Source organism: Nipponia nippon, unplaced genomic scaffold, assembly GCF_047370975.1.
Source record: "Nipponia nippon isolate SJK-2023a ecotype South Korea unplaced genomic scaffold, ASM4737097v1 scaffold_2, whole genome shotgun sequence".
Classification (NCBI taxonomy): Eukaryota; Metazoa; Chordata; class Aves; order Pelecaniformes; family Threskiornithidae; genus Nipponia; species Nipponia nippon.
In genome coordinates, this window is record NW_028262336.1 from 2616840 (window position 1) to 2640250 (window position 23411).

Here is a 23411-nt window from a genome sequence, read left to right on the forward strand (position 1 = left end):
ACCTGCCCTAGTAACCTAGTCAAAGGCACACACCGTCACAGAACGAGGTACCTCTGCATGTTCAGTGATGAAGTGTTTCAAGACCTCCTGATCTACCGGGGCCGGGGAGTGAGATGAAGTACAAAAGGCCCCTTGTCAGGCTGTTAAAACAGAAGGATAACGTGGAAAGAAGCAAAGCAGACAGGGATAATAAGCACTGCACTAGGGAAAAGATCCAGTAAGTTCTTTTGATGGATCAAACTTACTCAAGAATTATGCAACAGTAACTGAAAGCGGATTCTTGCAGTCCCCCAAGCACTGCTAGAGTAAACAGGAAGACTTTGGGTGTCAACTGTGAAAATAAAGTGGTCCTCTCCTCCTGCTCCTAAGGAGGACGCGCTGTTGCAGAAACGCTGGCTAACTGAACAACAGATGAGGGCCTGAGAAACTCAAAGGTCTGCATGCCTTGGGTACGACAATGCAAATACCCTGTTCGATGGCCTGCCTAAGCACACTTCTTCCATTTGTTTACGGTGAGTAAAATTAATTTCTGTACTGATCTGTTGCCAAATAAAGTAGTTGTCTAAATGCAGACTATGCAGGACCAGGAGGCCAGAGCGGCCAGTCAGATCTCACCTGTCATAAGGCGTATAACCATTCTGTTGCAAGAAGTCATCTTTTATCAGCTTGGCAACCTCCAAGGTAATTTTATCTGTTTCTGCCAAGGAAGCCTAGAAAAGTAAGGCACATTGTTAGTTCAGTACTCAGGTCCACGAGGACATGGTATAGCCTGGCCAAGAACCGTTCTCTTTCGGTACCTGTTTTCTTCCCACCCTCTTAAGATGGCTTCCAGCAGAATTCTGCCTTTTGGGTATTTCTCACTCCCTGCTATAGAACAGCCAATTTAATTGATTTCCAAATTAAGATGGGCCAAACAGTCCATAAGTCTACTTTAAGTCTATCTGACGGTAAGCAATGGAAAGGAAGCTTCCTTTAAGATAATGGAAAAACCACCAGACGCAGAAAATGCACACGGCTCTGCTATGAGGTACACTGAAACATCACCTTCCTACGTAAAGAGGTAAATGCATTTTTACCTTCCTCAATCCTTATGTCCATGGAAGAAAAACTAGATCTCAGCATGCTAGATCAGTAAGTAATGTTAAGGATCTGATACTAGCCTCCACGGCCACCGACGGGCTTTCCCTGTCTGGCGTTCAAGAAAAGTAAAGGAGCTGAAGGCAACGCCTGTCACGCTGCGCAGGACCGCCACAACCCTGCTGCGCGCTGCAGCGGCTGGCACCCAGGTCACTCTTCTCTGCCTTCGCTGTCCTTTTGCTAAAGGGAGCAGACTGAGTTTTAAGTACCCCAGCTTGCTCTCCCTACAGGAAGCTCAGACCTTCTTTCACGAGGAGACTGACAGAATTCGGAGCTAAAAAGAAAAAAATATATCTGATTGTTTTTCCCACAGTTCCCCCTTTCTAAAGGTTTGTTGCAGTTATTAGCCAAGCCCAGACTGAAAGAAACTGTAAAAGATAACATCTTTCAGGATAAGATCACCAGTTCCAGTACTTCTATCATAGGAATAATGCCTGGCTTATTAATTAATATTTAATAAATTAATATTGAATAGTTAATCGTTAATAATATTTAATGTTAAAATTGGTAATTAATAACAAGCACTGGCTTATCAATATCCCTTCCACAGCACAGAACTGATTCTACCCTGCTCTGTAAACTAGTCTTTTAGAACGCGTTTCTGTAAATAGAAAACTGCAGAAGACCCTGAGACCATGTTTCCTTTTCTTCAAAGACACGTGGAGAGAGGAGGGCTCTGCAAGATCTGGTCAACGGGCCTGTCTCAGTCAGGCTAGAGCATCAGCGAACAGGGAGAGCGCCAGGACCAAACTTCCTCCGAATACCCGTAGTTAATACATGTTACCACACACTACCACCACCTTGTAAATGCTCATCTGAGCATCACGGGATTAAGTTACTGTCAAGTATGTGCTAGGCACCTGTCAATTATCATATTTACAGTGCTGAGCTGAAACACAGGGTTTTCACTAGATCCCTTTTGAGAGCTCTCAAGGGAAATTTTCCTGTCCAAGCTCAGCTTTCTCTCCGAAACAGTGAAGTGAATGAAGGAAATTAAAGAATGCCTGTAAAATGGAGGCATATGTCATGTCACGGGTTTCCACAGAGAAACCAGGTAATCACCAGTTTTTAGAAAAAGCAGACATCGCTTCTGTTTCTACAGGCCAGCTTGTAAATGCCAACACCTCTGTTCTGCTGCTGGCAACATGGCTTCCAAGAAACTGTAACCCTTCAGACGACTTCAACAGTAAAGATCAGTCTGCACCATTTCTCTTACGAAGATTACTTCCAATGAGGTACCACTGTAGGTGGCAACGAAGGGCATTTCAGCAGGACTAGAACGCTGAAGCAAGTGAAGTTTCTTACCTCCAGCATTAGATGCCCTGCAATCTAATTTACATGAGAAAAGTAGCATCAAGCCAAGGTTTAGCAAATCTAAAACCATATTTGTAATGAGAAGTCACAAAACATGTAAGAAAGTTGGAATAAAGCAGTTAGAGGCAGGAGAGTCTGACACCTCCCGGTGACCATTTGCCTTTTTTGCACAACGCAGTATCCGTGAAGTCTGATCTAAAGCATGGTCAAAATCCTGCACTAGCAGTAAGGAAATGGCGGATGGCTCACTGACACCACGTTTCCTCACAGCTGGTTACTCACCTTCCCCACCAGCTGCACAATCTCTGCAAGGTCCTCTTCCTCCTGCAGGATCTCTTTGGCCTTTGTCCTGAGAGGGACAAACTCTGTAAAATGCTTGTCGTAGTACTCGTCCAGGGCACGCGTGTATTTGCTGTAACTGATCAGCCAGTTGACGGAGGGGAAGTGCTTGCGTTGCGCCAGCTTCTTATCCAGGCCCCAGAAAACCTGTCAGAAGCCAGAAAGATCACCCAGTGTTCCAAATCAAAAGGGAACCAAAATAATTGATGGCAATAAAAAAAACCCAAACCAATACAGAAAGCAAATTTGAGCAAATGCAGCCTGGCAAAGGCTATCATAAATCTTCAGATAAAAGCCTGAGACAGAAAGCCTTCCTTATGTTAATTCAACTATAGCAGTGACTTTCAAATACACTTCCCAAAAAATGATGCATCTTTTAAGCTGAGTCCAGACTTACTCAGCTTGAGACTCCTCATGAGGGAGAAGTCAGCCGTAACAAAGACAATGTCAATACTGGAGTCTAATTAAGTGGAGCCCTATTAGATGCAACTCCTTTTCCCAAAACAGGGCTGGGCAATCAGCTGCAAGGCAGTCTTCTGCCAGTCAGCTGCTCTGAGGATTTTTTCGTGCACCTACTAAGAGTGGTTCACTTCCCATCTCAGCCAAGAGCGGCCACCTTTGAAGCGCAGCTCAAAGGGCAGCAATCAGGAAGCACACGGATATTCCTGAGCAGTCAGCGTTGGAGGGAATTGCTACCTTCGCTCCCTCTTCTGAAGGGATCCATCTCATAAGGTCACCTTGTACACTGCTGGAACGTTTTCCAAAGCACCCTGCAAAGCTGCCTGCGTCAAAGCAAAGCTCTCCCACCCCAGCCGCTGGCACAAATGCACTGAAGCACGATCGAGTCTCACGAAGCGGACAGAAGAGCTGCAACGTCGTGGGACGTACCTGAACAATGCCCAGAGTAGCAGACGTGACAGGATCAGAGAAGTCACCACCTGGGGGAGAGACACTGAGCAGGACGAGATAAGGAAAAGTTATCAGAATCGCTTTCACGGTTTAAACTGAAGTACCAGCATATGACTGCACAGCTCTGTGATCACAGAAACCAGAAGAGTCAACACAATTTCAAGTAAGTAACAGATAGCAAGCTTCTACTGCAGAAAGTGTTTGATGCACACCCACACAGGTGAATATCAAGAACACCACAAAATATAGTTATATCAGTGACTGATTGACAGTATCAAGGTATGATTTCAGTTGCTTTAGCTCCAGGTAGTAACTCTGGCTTGGATTATCAAACCTATCTCAACTGGAACAGATTCAGCAAGTGTGCTGATAGGATGCCGTGAAACACAGTGCAATGATTATTTTACAGAAAACAATATCCCAATTTGAAATTATTTCAGATAGTCGCCTATACAATAACTACTTCAACTTCATTTGGGCTTGACATCCTAATACAGGCCTTCCCAGAGATTAAAAAAAATAATCTTCCAACCTCAAAAGCACAACGCATTTGTGTACATCTGTTGCGGACAGCAGAACTAAGCAGAGCAAAGAATGGATTTGAGGTGTTCTTGCAGATACTAGAGGATGTCCTGAAAACACATCAGGGGAAATTCACTTTGCCCACAGTATGATATACAAATCAATACAGCCCAGAAGAATGGCTGGGGACCACGTGCTTTTCACAGCCCATCACGGCTTGAGGTATGCTGCTCCACGTAATGCTACTCTATTTAAGCAAGAGAATCACGATTCATTATGCCCCCAAGTGCACACGCTGCTGCTCTAACTGCCCCTTCTGTCCTGCTCCGAGCATGGTCTGACATACTCTTCAGGGACAGCTCCAACGACATTCTTCCCTGAGCCATTTGCTCCGATTGCTGCAAGCGGCTGCGATTCCACACCCCACAGAACTACCTGTCCACATTCATTCTCTCTGCCCCCACGCACAATTTAGCAGCAGTTCTGGGTGAACGGAGACTTAAGTATCTACCTACTCATTCACATATTTTTAGTTCTGCAGCTGCACAGAGCAACAAGACTTTCTTTTTGTCTGAAAAATAGATACTTTGACATGCAAAAACACAGAAGAAGAACTGCAGCCAACGCAAAGCAAAGAAATGCAACACTCACGCTCCAACAATGCTGACGCTGCCTTCCCTTTCCGGATTTCCCAGACACTTCACCCTGCCAGCTCGCTCATAGAAGGAGGCTAGACGGGCACCAAGGTAGGCTGGATAACCACTGTCTGCAAACACCAACACACAGAAATTGAGTCAAAGGCTCCGAGTTTAAAGGATGCGTTTACAAGAGTAGACTGAGAGAAGACTACTCACCAGCTGGCATTTCAGCCAGGCGCCCTGAAATTTCTCGGAGGGCCTCAGCCCATCGGGAAGTCGAGTCTGCCATCATACTGACATGGTAGCCCATGTCCCGGAAATACTCGGACAGGGTGATTCCTAGGACAAAGACAACGGCGTGCTGCAGCATACACTTCAGAAAGGAATGCCATGCTTGTATGTTGGCACTAAGACGCAAATAAGCCAAATTATTTACATTTACATTTGGATGGAAAGAGACACAAAGTTACTCTTTCTTCAAACTAGATCGTGTCCTTCCTGTCTTTTGTTTGTTTCTTTCTTTCTTTCTTTCTTCTCACTCTCCCCATTTTTTGCTTATGAACCACTCTGGCTCATCTCACATTCCTGTGTGTTTCTTTGAAGAGACACGACAATGTCACTGATGCTACTCTTTGCCTCACTGTAACCATAAACAAAGCCTCTTCTTACTGAAAAACATCTTCTTCCCTTTCAAATTACCAGACCACAACAGTGAGAAAAGGTCATGTTTTATCTTAATTATCTGACAACTTTTCATAAAAAAGAATTTAAAAAAATCCCTCTAAGAGGCTGCAAAGGAACGAAGACTAGCCTGCCATCTCGGAGAGTACTATTCCTGCCCATTAAGTGGCTGTACTTGTCAGCAAAAAGCTATTCACAAACAAAAACTTACATAATTTACATGTGGAGAAAAACTATATGAGAGCTGGTGCAGTAAGTTCACCTTATAAGCAAAATTTACTCTGTATTTGGAAATTATAATTATATACAAGCAAGCCAAATTCAATTAAGATACCAGGACTCTGTGCAGGCAAGGCCCAAAAGGGTTGACTTCTGAAACTAAGCAGGTTTCTCGGTACTGACCACCTCAGGAACTGAAAATACTAGAGCATGATGGCTTGCTCTACACACACAGCCTTTTCCAGCCTCCTGTAAATCTTACCAGTATAGATAGAGGCTTCTCTGGCAGCCACAGGCATGTTGGAGGTATTTGCTACCAGAGCTGTTCTCTTCATGATGCTTTCTACCTTGCCATCAACTTCCATTGTTAACTAAAATGCAAGAAAAGAAAAAAAAAAAAAAAAAAGGTAACAGTAGCAAGTTTTTTGATTAATTTTTTTGTTGCTTGGTTTTTTACTGTATTACTCGCCTTGTATCAGGATACTCTGCTCATGGCTACTCTACCAAGAGCAGAGACTAGATTCAAGATTTCAGGATACTATGCCGGTTTGCCTTCCAGATTGCACACAGCTTAACTCTTTAACGTACATGCCTCAGCCTCATCTCATCTTCTGCAACTGCCAGATCCCTTTTGATCCCATTCAAACGAGTAATGACAAATCCACTGCATCAGGAAGAACATTATCCTCCCTCAGCTCACTAGGCTGAAAGAGCCAAAAAATCTTAGCTTCTTGTCATAAGCCCGTTAGGAATCAAGAGAGCTTTTCTTCCCTCATCTACACCGATCCAAGTTTGTCTTTGACAACTGGACATAAACCCACCTACACAACCCCGGTGAAGCCTCACAAGCACCTGACAACAGAATGCACATCCTGAGATTTGTGTAGAATTCCACTTATGAGTACCCTGGGATTTACCTTTTTCATGGCCACCTCAGCTGGACTGTCTCATCTCCTAATCAATCAACACACCCAAGCCTTTCACCCCTTATTTCCGACAGTGGAGTTTCAACCTAACCGTTCAGACTATCTGGCTTCTTTCCTGTATTTTACAGAAGACTGTGCCAAAACTAATTCACTAACGTGTAATAACAGGCAGAAAAACTGGTAAACTTGTTGCCTTTTTTTTTTTTTTTTTTTTTAAACCAGGCATTTTCTACTTCCTTCAGAAGGTATTCCAAAGCCTAACATGCCAAATTAATATCTGGTAAGTGTTTGTGTCACCACCCTGCACCCTGTAAATACAGATGCTGCATTTGCTATGCTTAAGTTAGAAGCGTGAGAGATGTTACCAGTGCAAGGCAAGGTGCTTATAACTGTGCTAAATTACACCCTGACATTCATTCTGGCTTTATTTTAAACAAGTTAGAAGGTACACCCAAAAACTAGCCCAGATTGAGGGCTAGTTTATTGAGGGGCCTCTGAAATCAATCTTGAACGAGCCAAAAGGGATTTCTGCTACTACAACCAGAACTTACGGCAGGGAGGCAAGAAGATAATTTCAAGTCACTCTACCAATATGATATTTTATTCAGTTACAATACCAGTACAATAGCAAGTCTTCCCAAGAAGGTTTACTCTCCATGAATTCTCCGTACTAACCTCAGGGAAATCTCTCAGTACTTCAGACATTTCATTTCCTCGTTCTCCACAGCCTACATAAATGATGACATCACTGTTGGAGTATTTTGAGAGAGACTGTGAGATCACAGTCTTCCCACAACCGAATGCCCCGGGAATCGCTGTTGTACCCCCTTGTACACACCTGAGTAAAGAAAAAGGACTCTGATTTGCAAGGAACTCAAAAGCAGCTCTCTCCCATCTTAGAATATGTTTTCCAATAAAACTCCCTAATTAAAAGCAGAGCGACAGGAGTCACATTCAGTGTTCTGGGGAGAAGCACAGAGGCATTTCACTAAACCAAAAGACCAAGGGAATGAACTATCCTTTCCTTCTACTGCCCTCGAAGCATATGAGTTATGCTGGTACAACAGCTAGACTTTCAGGCGTGAAACACTGCAGTTTTCACAGCTGGAAGCACTGATGGAATGCAAATGCTAAGAAAAGAACAACTGTACTTATCTGTGCATTATAAGAACAAGCAACGCAATATTTTAGGATGAAAATTACTGAATTCAGTGTCTTGGAAGTGAGCTGCTTAAATGAACATTTTGTGTTACAGTTAAGTGCAACGGTTTTCATAAGTGGTCACCCCAAACATTGGGAACTATACATCCTCACGACCACGGAAAGAGATCCTACTTATATATTCAAATGGAGATATCAAGCATGAAAGTTCCAGCCTTTCTGTAGATTTGGCATGACTACGTTAAGCTTACGCTTGTCCGTTCTTTTCTAGATTAATGCACTAGAACTACCTTGTTAAATTTATCTTCCTTTTTCCACTAGTAGGTTCTCCTGCCAAATATAGAAATACAAGGAATTCAGCTAAATATTTTTTGAGATTATGCTGTGGATACATAGTGAAAGCTTGGGGTCTGTTTGCCTTTAAAAAAAATTTAAGGCCTCCTCCCTCCGCTTGCCCCCAAAAGACAGATTTCTTACGTACTAGAAAACAAAAGGTAGTACTTACGGGAAGAGGGCATCCAGGACCCGTTGGCCAGTTAATAGAGGATGATTGGCCGGTAACTTCTCAGTAACAGGTCGGACTTGACGTACAGGCCAGACCTGGACCATAGTGAACTTCTCCTTCACGCCTTCAAACTCCAGCTCTAAGACAACATCCTAGCAGACAGCACCAGACATCTGCAGTAAGCAAACAGCTGCACACCGGACCAGCACACAAAATTCTCATCTCAACTGCTCTGCACAGCTAGGTCTTTGATACCACCACAGATTTCTCAGAACCTCAACACGCTATCGTCCCCTCCCGACGGAAGGCTCTTTCCCGTATTTGCAATACTACTGGGGGAAAAAAAAAGTGCAAGATGAAGCTTCAACTAAATATATGCTTTTGAAGAGCAACTGAATTTTACACATTCATAAGATACTGTAGACCCCCACAGAGGTCAGCAAACACGGCATACTGAAGTGCCGTTGGGAAGCCATATACATAGAAAGAAAGTAACTGCACAAGATAATCGTGTAATCCCTGCAGGCAGGGTAGCAGAAGCGATCACTAACTCAGACAAACTGTTGCATGAAACACACATTAACTGGGATTACGCAGAACAGAAAGAGTACATCAACCTCACGAAAGAGACGTGGGATATAACAGCAACTGCTGTTTGGGAGACTTACCGAAGCGTCATAGTTTCCCGGTGGAGCAATGTATGTTACTGTACCCCTGTTCCGTGGCGGCAGCATGATTTTGTGTTTGATAAGAGAGTTTTCGTTCACCACACCATAGATATCTCCACCAGTGATGTGGCTGCCAACCTAAAATCAGAACAGGTCTATTAGTCATAAGTGAGAACTCCGGTTTTAAAAAAGAAGCTTGACAAAGAACTGTATAAAGTAAGCATAGCTATTAAGTCTAGAACTGCGATTACTCCCTTTATAAATGTGTTGTTACAGCACAGTAGCCCATTTACATAACTTGTTACACTAACAGCACATTGCTAGCAACACTATCTGGGTTCAGGTGCCTTTCAAGGCACGGAAAGTAGCAATTACTGACTGATGCGAGGAATTCTCCTCGTTTCTTTTACACCTCTCAGTTTAACATGTTAAGCAGAGAAAGGATGGCACATGTTAACCTGCAGGGTTGGAAAAAAGATGATGCCAAGGGCTAAAGCAGTGACATTTTCCAGCTCTGAGGCTATCTTTGCCGTTCACAAAATGGCAAACTTGCAGTTACTCTTTTTGCTCGGCTAACACCTGCTCCTACTAATGCTTAGTGCAATTCCACTACCTTCTTGACAGTTTTGTAAATATATTAAAACTTTGCAAGTTTCTCATGGGCAGCAGCAACACACAGTAAGTCACATTGAGTAAGTTTTGGTGATCCCCATCCAGTCTCAAACATCGCTACCACCTCCTAGCACCCATTTGAACAAACTGAATACAGTGTTAACCACAGCTCCCAGCAGTCACAGCCTTGGCACTCTGCTCCAGCCCTAAGCTCTAGGGGCAGGAGCAAGAGGGGAAGATAGGCTTGCCGGAACCTACCCGCAGGTTTTTGGAAGGCGTGAAGTCCCATTTGACATCTCGGCTCAAAGCTGACACGTTGACACCTCTAGGGATATAGATACTTTTGGTCAGAGTGCTGATGTCCGAGAGAGGCCTCTGGATACCATCAAAAATAGCCCCCATAATGCCAGGCCCTAGTTCCACTGACAGGGGTTTGCCAGTACGGAGTACAGGATCTCCTACAGAGACACCAGCTAAAGGTTTGCTGAGGAAAAGTTCATCCAGAGAAAGGGAAAGCAACGGGGCAGAAGGCATCACATTCGCAACACCAATACTCTTAAACTACCTGACTTTAAGGCAATATTTTTATTACTATATTACACATCATCATTTGAGAAGTATGTAGGGTTTATACTAAACTCAAGCTGAAATTGCTAAAGCCACAAAGCTGCTCATCCTCCAGAGAGGCAAAGTAGGGGTAAATATTCTGCTCTACGATCATTAGTTCAAGTCAACTAGACGAGTTTACTGGAGTGCCAGGCAGCAGGATGACAAAGCGTCAGGCATTTCTTAAATCTTCAAACCTAGAAAAGAGGTTTGATTGTTCCAGTCAATGTTATGAAATACGTAATTTTTTGCTTCAGAATTTGTTAGAGCACAACTGTTTTGACCTTGAGCCTTGCACAGCCTTTTTGACAGCAGTCTAATTTTAAAGGGAGTTTGTCCAAGACCAGCATTATTTCCCTCCTCTCCGAGATCAAGTTGTCCAGTCTATGTGCTATCTAAGCTCCAAAGATGCACAATGGACTTCTCTGCAAAGGGCCAGCAGGTTGGCAAAAGGTCCTGCAAGAATACAAAAGAAACCCCCAAAACCCTGTGCAAGGCTCAAGAGATTAAAAGCAAGTTGACTTCAGAGAGCCCTGTGGCAGAGCCCTCTCATCAGGAACCTAAGAGTAAACTATACTCAAACCTGTTCCATATACTGATGGAAGGCTACTAGATATTGCAATGATGATGCCATCTAAAATGGCGCCATCTAAAATGGCAAATTATTAGGTACAGACAGGAGCTAGTCACCAGTTCACCATCCAGCTCCTCAGAACAAAGCTTTGGGAGCCAGCACAGGCTCTTTCCTAGCCTCTGCAGATACACAGAGCCAACTCTTAAGTTTAAAAGAATATGAGGGAAAGAAAAAGAAGGTCTGGCTTTAAGTTTTACAACTTCTTTTCTGACATTCTCTCATATATGTGTAATTGAAAATACATTTTAAGTTAACTAGATTTCACAGAATACATGCCGCGTCCTAGCTGGACCAAGACTCTGTGAGCACACTGCAGAAGCAAAAATGTCATCTATTATATCTCGCAAAATACTCCGCCCAGAAGGCGGCATCCTGCTCACTTTACATTTCCTATATGTGTTACACAAACATAGTTTTCAAAAGCAAAGAAAAAATGCAACAAATACTGCTTGGTAGTTTTGCCATTTATGGTTGATATTTGTCAAACAACTTCCTTAACGAGGAGCTGTAATATTTAAATTAAAATGAACTTAAATTCCAAGATACTCATTATTTCATTTCCCCATAAAATCAAAAAAGTTCTCCTCGGTACACAGCCAAGCGAGATAAGATTTACCTCAAAACCATCAGAATTTACAAGAGATGTGCAGAACAGATGTTCCTGCCTGCCAGCTTTGGAAGTACCAAGCGCTGGTCCCAGTCAGCTTTGTCCATCCTCTTCACTCTAATCCCTGCTGTGTTCCGGACTGCGCAGCCTGGCAGGCCCAGAGGGATGAGTGAAAAGGATACAGGTTTCTTCATACACCTGGACGGTTGCCAAGTCACCTTCCAGTCGGATAATCTCCCCCACCAGTTCACTGTGACCTACTCGTACCAGCTCGTACATCGCAGCACCTGCCATGTTGCACGCCGTGACCACTGCAGAAGACAGACACATGGGTGCATATTTTTCCTGTAGCTCAGGAAAGTTACTCATCAGAGGTTAGTGAGGACTGCACGGCATAAGCCTGGTATTCACCCAAATCAGAAGGGCGTTCTTGATTTCACAAAAGGGATAACTTGGCTGCCACAAATCCTGACATTTCTAGTTCAAAAGCCGAAAGAAAAAGTTTTCCTATGCTTTTCACGCCGTTCCTTTATGCTCAATAAGAGGACACTATGAGAATGTAGCGGTTCACAGACAATTCACGCCGTAATTTCTCTTATCTATCTTCACAGATGGCGAATGTTTAGGGTTTTAGAGACGCAGTGAACTTTGACAGACACGTTACATAGGCGCTTCTCCCTTTCAGTTATCTGGGCCACGTTTCCATCTGACTAAATTAAAAATGTACAAGAAAATGGCAAAAGCTCACCTGACACCTGGTAGTTACATAAACCTGTGGCTGGGGACCAGCATTTTCAAGCCACTCAAACTTCTGTTTACCTTGGTAGCACCTGGATGCTAACATAACAAACTATTTCCTTGCATAGATCAAGCCGAGGCGCCGGCCAAAGGCAATACATACCCTTCTATCTGGAGTGGCAGATGCCTACAAAGTTTTTAAGGAAGCACTATTTTGATATTTTATTTTGTAGAAAAGTCATGTATAACTTAAGCCATTTAAATTAACTTTCAAGAGATGAAGACTCTTTTACAGCATGTTTTGGGCCTGAAACCTACTGTTTTGAGTTAGATTTCAGCAGGTCATACATGAGGCCTAGCTGCTTTAGGACAAAATTTATCATGTCTTTATTATTATAATATCAATCTTGCACACAGGGTTCATGTATTTACACAAAAATACATTTTCCACTTCTCGGGGAAGAAAGCTGTATCAGTTTAAAATTGGTTTTAAGTATCGCTTTTGCAGTTAAGGAATTGGCAGTTAAAGAACAGGCGTTTATTTAGGTAGACACAAGCCAAGGGAGTTTCTCATTCATCGCGTAAGCTGCATTAACAAAAATACATGCCATTCTTCTGTTCTCACGTTCCCATCCTTTCCTTCATCTCTCAAAGAGAACGCAGGAGGGAACAGAAAAGTCTGTACGTATTCAAAAGCTGTTACCATCAGAGCCTACAGAAACTATTTAAGCTGCTAAAGAAGGAGGAAGAGTCCTCCTTCTCACACCCTGCCACCTTCCCTGACCCTTGCAGCTCCTCGCTGAGCTCCTCCAAGCCCACGGTGCAGTAATACAGAGCAGCCTGATACTGGCAGGGGACTGGGTATCCGGAGAGCACAGGGCCAAACTGCATTTCAGTGAGAATGGACTATGCATCTCACACCCTTTTAGAGAAGCTTAACACGCTGGGCCTGCAGATTTCTCATCCAGAAAGCTTACTACCTTTGGTTTTATTATTATTATTATTATTATTATTATTATTATTATTATTATTATTATTATTATTATTCAGCCTGCTTCTGCTCATTACATCTTTAAATAAGATTGATCAGCACTAACATCTTGTTAGTCTATTTCTCAATATTTTATCAGACTAAGTCAGTGATCCTTCTTAAAAAGCCTCCCCCAAAAAAAGGAAGAGAAAAAACCCCACCCAGAGCTCTACTGTACTCCTCTACTTCACTTTCAAGTTCACCTCCAAGCGAACAAGATTAACGAGACACTAGGTGAAACAGAAGCCATGATTTCCTTTACAAAATAATACCTACCAGGTCCCGAGACTCCATGGACATAGCCAACAAAAGCCTCTCTGTCCTCATCACGGATTTTGGGTAGCTTGGAGAAGTCCATTTTGCCTGTTCAACTGCACAGAAGGAAAGAAAGAAAAGAGTCAGTTCTGAAAAATACACACTTGTAATAAGACCCTCCCCTCCCTCCTTTTTTCCAGTTAGAAAGAATTCTGAACTCCTACAGCCTGAAGCACCTTAACCCCACCGATTTTAAAGCCATAAAAAGTTATAAAGTAACTAATTTAAACAAAGAAAAGAACTAACATCCCCTATCGCAGAAACGCAGGGGTGGAACATCACTCCATAATACGTTCCCCGAAACACGGCCGAGTGAAACGGTTACACTCCAAAAACGCTGTAACACTGCTGGACTATTTTCAAGCCCAATAACAGGATATTTACACAGTGGAGGACCTCTTCTGTCCTCCACATCTCATCGAGCCTCCTTCAAAACATGGAGTTTTCCATGATCCTGAGTGAGCAAGGAAATGTTCTGGGGCTGCTTTACTGCCACCAGTCTCCAAAAGGCAATACTACAAATATTAATTGTGAAAATTCCGTTTTTGCTATCTCAAGCTGCTGAATCAGAGCATTCAGAGGAAGAAACACATATTTTCACAAACACCAGCGCGCAAGCATGCGAGTCCTCTCCATATGCCTCACTAGGCATTAGGCAGTCTCGCTCTCCATGAAACCCATGGAGCGTTGCAGAACTGTGCTGAATAATGGCCAAAAAAGTCAACCTGCAACAGTTAAACACCAACACCTCTTGCCACTAGCTGTTTAGAGAATCTGAACAACTGGCGCAGGAAAAGCTGTTTTAGAAACAGACCGCCTCGACCCACGTTGGCCCTGTAATCGACAGCTGGGCTGTCCTGCTTCTGGTGCCGATAAGAGTATTTCATGGTTTTGCTTTGTCAGCCCTTATCATGCTTTGCGTTACCGCGGCAACCGATCAGTGTTAGAGAACCGTAAGGCAACTCTCTGCCCGTTTCTACTCTACCGACGCGTTTGCGATGCCGGACGGGTGAAAGGCGCGGCGTGGCGATCCCAGCACGCAACGCGCCCTGCGTACCCGCAGGGCCTACCCAGCAAAAGCCGTGGTTCGGCGACAGGAGCCCTGCCAGGCATCTGTTGCCGCAGTCCTTGCAAGACGCTTAACCTAACCTGGCACTATCTGCAACGCAGCAAGTACAGAGGCATAATCAGGCTTGACTGCTGTAGACAACAGCGAGGAAGACAACCACATTGCCACCCCGTCCCCCGTCGCTAAAGGATGCTTTTCTGCCTGTTCTTCAGGTAGGTAGCCGACATCCGCACTAGTTACCTGACATCCATTCCTAAAATCTTATGACTGTTTGCCAGCTTTTTAATACTACACTACAAATCCTCTGCCCCTCAGCCTCTTTACCAATCCCAGGGGCTCTGCTCTGTAAGAAAAGGACCTCCAATGATTCCGAACTCCTGTTCATCCTGAAGGAACAGCTTCCTCCAGGCTCCACGTCTCGCTGGGGCGGGCTGCGTAACATGGCTACCGTTGATCCATTTCACAACAGCCGGCCCGGCAGCTGGTCGTGACTCAGTCGCCATCAGCCCGGAGTGCAACTGCTAGCTGCTCGCGAGCTCAAAGGCGAAGGCAGATATCTGTTAGATCCCTCTCCTCTCCGTAACGACAGGCTGTCCTTGAAGCTGCCTGTTGCTTAGGCCCAGAAGACGATTTTAATTTCGCTGTTTATTTCTCAAAAGACAAACGGCAGAGGGGAGGTCCTTGCAAAGCAATCTGCAGGTCCTGAGCAGCTGGTAAGAGCTGGTTCTGACCAGACCAACATAACTACCTCATCTTTTTTGCTTTTAACAATTAAAAACATTGCAAAACTCAAGCAGAATTACACTGAAAAAGGCAGCTGGTCTTATAAATCCACCCAGAACATTTACTTCAACATACCACGATGCAGAACAATCTCTGGAGTCCTATTACCAAAATCTTCTATAGAAGCACAATAAAGAAAGAGCTAAACCAAATTCTCACCACTGAATTAGTGACGCTGTTTGGCAATTAGACAGTACAGGGTCCCATAGGAAAGAGTCAATTTCCAAAGGCAAGGAAAAGCAGGAAGAACGCTGGCCAGTTTCGTTTTAAATTAACTTTTCTTCATAACCAAAACCTGCCGGTCAGCTGATGCGGTGGATTCCTCCTCGCCTTTCCTTGTTCCATCTCCTATACACCTCCAAACAAAGTACACAGAGTCTAAAAAGCCAGCACTCACACAGCCAAGCTGACCTCTTTTTTAAGGGGCTACACATCTTTTAACATTGAATACAAATTAAGAAAAAAATTGCTGTTATTTGTCTCTGCATAGTTGTCTTGTGCTTGTGTATTAGCATTACAGATTTTCATTTCAGATGGAAAAGTCCTCGAGGGCAGAAATGTTGCCTTACCTACCTGCGCTGTTAAATGTCTTCATTGTTAGTACTCAGATAAAATGACATTCCCTAAAGCACGCCAGAATTGGCTAAACATAACATTATGTGTGTGCAGGCAGCACGTACTTACCCAGAAACCATGGTAGCTAGCCATTTTAGAAATCTATCGAGTCCCTACAGCCTTTCATAGGCCTCTCGCCAACACAGGTTATTAGGCACTACATGCCATCCACTCCTACTAAGCCCGCTAGCACACCTACACAGGGTATTAGCTTAATTTTAATTCCCTTATGAGAAAAGATGCATCTTGTATCCTTTACAACTTATAAACAGGAATCTTCCTCATCTTAAGCACTTCAACAATTGATTTTAAAGATGCTCTTAAGCTCTAACATGGTCATATTCTGCCTAACAGTGCCAGAAATCAAAATATTACTTGCTGCAGAACCATCTCTAGGTGATTTATTAAAGTAATTCTATAGTCATAATTAAACAAGAAAGAGCCAATGACCTGCATTTTCTATCTTGGTTTCCCCCCAGCACAGCAATACGGCTGCACAGCAGCCCCAAAAAGGTAACTATCCTGCTCTCAATGCCAGGGAAACCTGTTTTCTTTTACAGTTCCTTGGTTTTGCTTCAAACATTTGATCACTCCCTGAATTTACACGATGAACTGCCTTACCACAAAGATCTCTTCAAAATTCAGACTCCAGTGAGATTTTTCGAAGGAGCCTTCTTACAGCAAGGACAAAAAACCCATGACTATTTTATCACATAAACACAGATTCTTACCTTATTTTGCAGAAACAGGGAGTAACGAAAATCCACAGGCCCAACGAAGCAAAGCCAGAATGCAGCAGTTAAGCACCACCACGAAGGAAATAATTGTCCTTCCAGTGCCCCTACGCCGAGGGATGAGAAAGCCTGCTGCAGCAGGGAAGCAGATCTCCGACACGCAGCAGAGGCACGGCCACCTGACTGGATGAGTCATCAGTCTCGCTCTCCCCACCAGCGCCGGGAATGCCGCAATAGCAAACCAAGCTACCTCCAGCCCGGCTGAAGTCCCGGCTGCGCCCCCCTCGCTGCGCAGGACCCAGCACAAGAAAGTAAAAGAAGCATTCAGCACGCATACGAAGGACCTCCTACAAAGCTGCCGGCCCCAACATCCCAAGCGGTGCATGCTCCTACATAAAAATCCTTGAGAGAGGGACGCGTGTTTTCTGCCGGATCCGTTTACCTCCCAGTCCTCCCGTGTAACGTGCCCAGGCGAGCGCATGTTGTGTTCTGGAACAGCCTAACAGAACCACCGGTTAACAACAGCCTGCACAGGGACGCGCTGAAGACACCGCAATAGTAATCGCTTGAGTATGTAGAACAGGTATTGATTCTTGTCAAAACAGCGAGCTTGCGGGGCTCAGGGCTGCTCATGCAAGAACCCCTTCCCCTGATTAGCAGAAGCATTGACGCAACCGCACGACATCCAACACCTTCGCGAAGCAGGCTGACGTGGCACTTCGAGTGTCAGCCGCCAGAATCCGCTGCCGGAGGTTGACGGGCATCGACACTGTCCCGTACGTCGTGCAAGAGACGAGCAGCTACGCGGGCTCGCCCTCAAGAAGCCGCAGCAGTTGAAGAGCTCCCTGCAGTCTTCGTAACTTCTCAAGACTATTTTCGCAAGTTCTAGGATTCGCAACACATCAAATTGGCACAAAAGCTTAAATACACCGACCAAAATTGTAGTAAATAGCACAAGACCAGCAATTCAGAAGCAGCAGCGTTACATTAATAAGTCACCAGTGCTAAGATTCATTCTGCTGGAGTAACTTGGAACTAAGGTCATAGATTTTACTGTATCTGAAACAGACTAATGTGTTTTGACTTCCTAGGGTAGAAAAATGGAATCAGAATATAAGCCCTTACATTCAATATCCAGGAAAACTTAATAGGCATACACAATAAAACGTAACGAAATAAAATTTTGCAAAGAAAATCCCTCCTCCTCTTCCGCTTAGTAAAAACCTAGACGTTACAGGACAGTAAAGATCACGGCCCGCACTGGACAACCAGCTCAGCGTCGCATTTGAGTCCTGCTTTAGAACCACGACTGCCAACATTTACTGCGCTCACCTGAGCAGGCTTTGGTTCAGCGCGCAAGTCCCGGCATCCAGCTGTATGAGGATGTGTTGCAAAGGCCTCAGACACAGCAGGACAATCGCTGCCATAGATTTCCTGTAACTTGGACACTTTATACTTTTCCGACAGCTGATGTTTTTAACAGGAAGTATTAAAAAAATACAGTGCCAAAGTTACTAGACAAATGCAGAAGTTCGGCAGCATTTCTGCATCGAGACTCCGGGATATTGTCCCAGAAGAAACAGCACGCCCAGAACTCTAACACAGGTCACTTGGAAGGGAAGCCAAATAGCATTCTCAGGAAATCTGCTCCTTCGTACTATGCAGAGTTATAATTTTACTATAATACAGCAGGGAAAATTACCCCAGAGTTCTCAGTCACCAAAGAATGGAATCGCTGAGGTTGGAAGGCACCTCTGGAGATCACCTAGTCCCAATCCCCCGCTCAAGGCAAGCGAGAGCAGGCTGCTCAGGGCCATGTCCAGCTGGGTTTTGATTATCTCCAAGGATGGAGACCACACAACTCTCTGGGCAACTTGTTCCAGTGTTCAGTCACCCTTACAGCAAAACGTGTTTTCCTACGTTTAAAGGGAATTCCCTGTATTTCAGTTTGTGCCCATTGCTTCTTGTTATTTCAGCAGATACCGCTGAGAAGAGTCTGGCTCCATCTTTGCTCCCTCCCACTAGGTATTTATATACTTTACAATAAGATTCTCTGCGCTTTCTCTTCCCGAGGCTATATAACCCCAGCTCTCTCAGCCTCTCCTCATATGAAAGATGCTCCAAACTTTTAACACTCTTTGTGGCCCTTTTCTGGACTCACTCCATTCAGTCCATGTCTTCCTTCTACTGGAGAACCCAGAACCAGACGTGGTTCCCCCAGAGCTTAATTGAGGGGAAGAACCACCCCCCTGAACCTGCTGGCAGCCTTCTTCCCAATACAGCCCAGGACAGCGCTGGCCGCCTTTGCCACAAGGACACCCTGCCAGCTCATGTTCAGCGTGGTGCCCACCAGGACCTCCAGTCCTTTTCTGTGAAGCCACTTTACGGCCAGCCAGCCCCCAGCCCGGAGCAGGGCACGTGGTTATTCCTCCCCAGGCACAGGACTTGGCATTTCCCTTTGTCGAACTTCATGAGTCAACCTATTCTTCCACTATTTTCTGTTGAGGTCCCTCCGTACAGCACAGCCCGCTGCTATATCAAACTCCTTCCAACTTTGTATCATCCGCACTTGAAGGAAACGAGGCAGGAGTCACCTCCTGCACTCAACACAACGGTGTGGCTTAGTCTTCTCTTCACACAGATGTCAAGAAACTAACGGTACCAACCTCCTTGCCATAAGCTTAGAGTTGGAAGTATCACTGTTTCTTAAACTCAACAATACAAACATTCTTCCATTTAATTATTCATACAATTCCAGTTACCACAGGACACTTTGAGGCCACATCTCCTCTCGATAAGTCCAGAATCTGCTTCAGAGATGCTCAACTACATACTGCAACCATACAAGACAATTCATCTTTCACCCAGCTTGTTTCTTGGGCACTATGAAGCCCCTTCCTCTCACGTGAGGCTTGCTACTCAGCATGTGCACAGGTAAATCCAGGTGTATGCAAGAAAAAAGATAGGAAATAGAACACACTGCCACTGTCAGCATAGTACAGGGTGGCTACAAAGGGAGACTGCGCAACGTGGCAATGCACGAAGCCCATCGCAAGCTCCTACTGCCTTCTTCCTCAAAACGAACGGGGACTTACCTGTGGGTGTGCCAATACATACAAGCCTGATACTTCAAGCAAACATCATGCCCTGCACACAAGCTAAATATATATAAAATACATGTATATTTAATACATATATACGGCGTAAGGGACTCTCCCCTACCACAAAGCTGGGGTGTGAAGTCTGTCCATGCAAGAAATACCACCATCACAAACCGTTATCCAAGCATCCGAGCTTTTATTCAGAAACGTGGGAGATTCCTCCAGTTAGCCCAGACCAGGACTAGAAAAAAAAAGTTGTGTTTGAACATGACCGAGAAGTTAGCAGCAGCGATAAATCTAGATAGAAAGACCAGCAAGGCATTCATTGCATAACTGCTTTGACCCACTGAAGATTCGATCAGCTCAGTAGATAACCGGCCTCCTAACTTCAATCGCAGTTATCACGCTATATCTAGAATTGATAAAGATCCTGGTTTTATCAATTAAAATACTCCTGTTGCTAGAGAAAGCCACATTGTCCATGTGAAAAAAATCTTCATCAGCTGACTGGCTCTATGCTACAGAGTTTTCCATAATAGGGTTTTCTACACCAATTCTGTCCTCTCAGCCCAGAAGGCTTCTCCAGAGGAGCTCTAGAGGCAGAAATGGATGAGCCTCCCCTTATTTCTTACTTGCTACACTGCTTCATAAGTTTCCTACTGCAAAAAATTTTACATTCCTTTCAGCCTGCTACACATCCTGCCCCTTCTTTGGCTTGGTAGGCTTTCACACAAAAGAAAGATCTAATGCAAGTGAGATCCAAGCCATAACACAGAATACTAATACAATATTCATTTCTGTGTCCCACAGTGGCCTTCTTTTCTTATCCTGATCCTGTCACCTAGCTGCCAGGGCTGCAAAGTTCGGCAGCCATCTGCTTAGTGCAATGCTCAGTCATTTCCTCTAGATGAGCAATATTTTCATTAACCTCACTAACATTACTGCAGAGCTAAAATCCACCCTTGCTTCTGTTCCATAAAAGTCACTCTAACTTTTAGGTGCATTTGGCATCATTACTTGAAATACTTGTCGTTGCTCTAACCTTTAAGACGACAAACATCAAAGTGAGATGAACGCAAAGCTGTAAGCAATTATAGCAGCAAACTTTACTACAGTTCAGTAGAGTAACTTCTGAATAGTTGAAGATTCTTACCTTAACAGACAAAAGGTGTGCAATTTCATAAAACAGCTATTGCTAGACTTCTAAGTCAGGCTCAGTTTTACATGCAGAAACATATTAGTAATTTGGGCTCATTAAAACACATCGGCTCCTCTAAAAGCCTCACCACTGCCTAACCCCTTGTCCCTACGTGTAATAGCTAAAATACCGGGCACAAGTTTGGAATAAGCATTTCATCATTACACTTAACTTTCAGTGCAGTCTTTAAAGTTGGGATATTATGGAATCTTCAGTTTATTATGTGAGGTATTTGACGGCTAGTTTGAAGAGCATGCTTGCATGAACGTCTTTGAGAAAGATCTAATACCCCTAGCAGATAGAAGTACTCTTTTACAGCCCTTTGATATAATGAAACACCTGGTTGGAATCACTACGCGCGTATTGGCAGTGGATTCCAGTAAAAGGAAATTAAGTTGAGGTCGACTTTTCCTGTAATGGAAAACTTCGTCTTTAAGTTAAGCCACATTTGGAGATTTTATGTTCAATTACCTGAAGTATTTACAGCTTCTTTAGAATAGCCAGAGCCCCTCAAACATTTTAAACTTTAGTATTGTTTAAACTACGTATTGTGGTGGTTGTTTGAATACCTACAAGGTGATGCCAATTTATCTCATGCTAACAAAACCCTCAAGATTTCAAGGATCTAGAGGAAAGTCACTTAATAGAATTGATTTTCTAGAAGTCCTTATCAGCATCATCTGCATTTAGCCAGAAATACCATTTTATTTTTTTTCTAAAGAGCTGCTTTTTAAGGTATTACTTTCATAGTGAGAAACAAAATAATGATATAGTGTAATAATGAAAATAACCAAATGTTTGTCCCACTAACTGAACTTCTTGGACGATGCAGTTTCTTTGCTAGAATATTAAAAACCAGTCAAGTCATTCTTCAGGCTGTTAAAGGAAGGTTGCATACCTGAAGGCTTTTGTCCAGCTGTAATAAACCATGTAATTAAGGCACAGTTTTCTCCCTATAAAGCTAATACCTTTTCCTATAACCTTTCTATCCCTCATCACACTCGACCATCCCAACCACGGCTCTCCATGCTTAGAGCACGAATGCAGACCAGCAGCAGAGACGTTCAGACCACCCGTCTTTTACGTAGTCTTCAACAACAACAAACCACTCCGGTAAGCGAGCATAGCTTATGGTATCCTAAAGGTGGAACACAGCAAGGGGAACACTACGTCTTCACAGTGCAGACTTCACCAGTATTCTTGGGATGCCGTCGGGCAGCAAGAGTTAGTTGGACAGACTGGTCAGCTGAAACACACCAACATTTCAACTTGGCCACGAGAATCCTTACAATATGAGCGATCTTCAACTGATTAGGAAGGACAAAGACAAGACTCTCACATTACAGAGACACCCTCTAGGAACACCACTTTTCTCTTAAGTGTTTGCATCTGCAATGGGTTTATTTTCGGCAGACGTTTTAGTTCATTTAACTGTTTAGCAGGACGAGTCTCGGCTCACTGGGGTAGCAACGGTCTTCAAAATTATTCGTCTCAGGATTAAACAGATGTCAGACAGCTAATGCAGAAAGCCCAGCGCTATAGAAACATGGCCATAATGGCAGCTTCCCATACTAGTTTTAGTACTTCCCGATTACTTCCGATTTGAACGTTTTAAGACACCCACAATGGACTCTCCAAAATGCTGTAAACTATGACAAAACTCAGTAACTGTCAACAGGCACCATGCACGTATTAGATCACTGTCAGACAAATTATTCCTGACGAGAGCAAGCAGTGACACTGAAATTTACTGTTACACAAGCTCAGAGGCGTATTCAAGCTGATGAACCAAGAAAATAAATTCAGCAGCTAAAACTGATCTTCACCTGCCATTTGGTTAAACGATAGTAACAAAGTCTGTCAGACTATGACTTTCAGGATTTATCCACACACATCTTACCGGTTTTCAGAGTAAGTTTGTAATTTCAGTAAAGACAGACCTTATAAGGCAAAGCTTGTTACAGCAGCCGTATAATATATGGAACTCTAAAAACCTAGCAGCAAATGGTCAATCCTTCTAAAAAATGGGGGTGTTTAACTTTGGGAGAATTTGACAAAAACGGGAGAAATAAACGCATAGATGAAATAAAAGTAACCAAACCAAAAATATTTATGAGATTGTAGAACTTATTGCCATGAGGTATAACCAAACCCAGGAATTTAGTATACGCTTAACTGTCTACTTTCCAAGGGGAGGAAGGAGTGAACACAACAAAAAGAACAAAAAAACCTTTTCAGAACATAAAAGAAGGTACAACAATGACAACCAGAAGATCCAGTCTAAGCCAGTTTTGCATGCTGGACCTTTAGCTGATTACTGGCTTAATCTGTACAGGAAGAAGAGGTTGAA

The 23411-nt window shown here is 43.7% G+C and overlaps 1 protein-coding gene across 5 annotated transcripts in view; it reads right to left on the minus strand.

Annotated features, from left to right (window-relative positions):
* Positions 1-23411, minus strand: part of ATP6V1A (ATPase H+ transporting V1 subunit A) — a 30597-nt gene that overhangs the window by 4547 nt on the left and 2639 nt on the right. For 4 of the 5 annotated variants that reach the window (XM_087756572.1, XM_087756574.1, XM_087756573.1 and 1 more), the window contains 12 exons: positions 13523-13617; positions 11661-11789; positions 9890-10104; positions 9020-9157; positions 8352-8503; positions 7361-7523; positions 6022-6130; positions 5076-5198; positions 4873-4987; positions 3679-3742; positions 2734-2937; positions 616-710 (listed from right to left, as the gene is read on the minus strand). In XM_087756572.1, coding sequence (XP_087612698.1) covers positions 616-710; positions 2734-2937; positions 3679-3742; positions 4873-4987; positions 5076-5198; positions 6022-6130; positions 7361-7523; positions 8352-8503; positions 9020-9157; positions 9890-10104; positions 11661-11789; positions 13523-13604 — 1589 coding nt within the window. In that variant the 5' untranslated portion in view covers positions 13605-13617. Of the gene's footprint in view, positions 1-615; positions 711-2733; positions 2938-3678; positions 3743-4872; positions 4988-5075; positions 5199-6021; positions 6131-7360; positions 7524-8351; positions 8504-9019; positions 9158-9889; positions 10105-11660; positions 11790-13522; positions 13618-16759; positions 16901-23411 lie in introns of those variants that run through there. The other variant, XM_009460518.2, reaches the window with a different exon arrangement.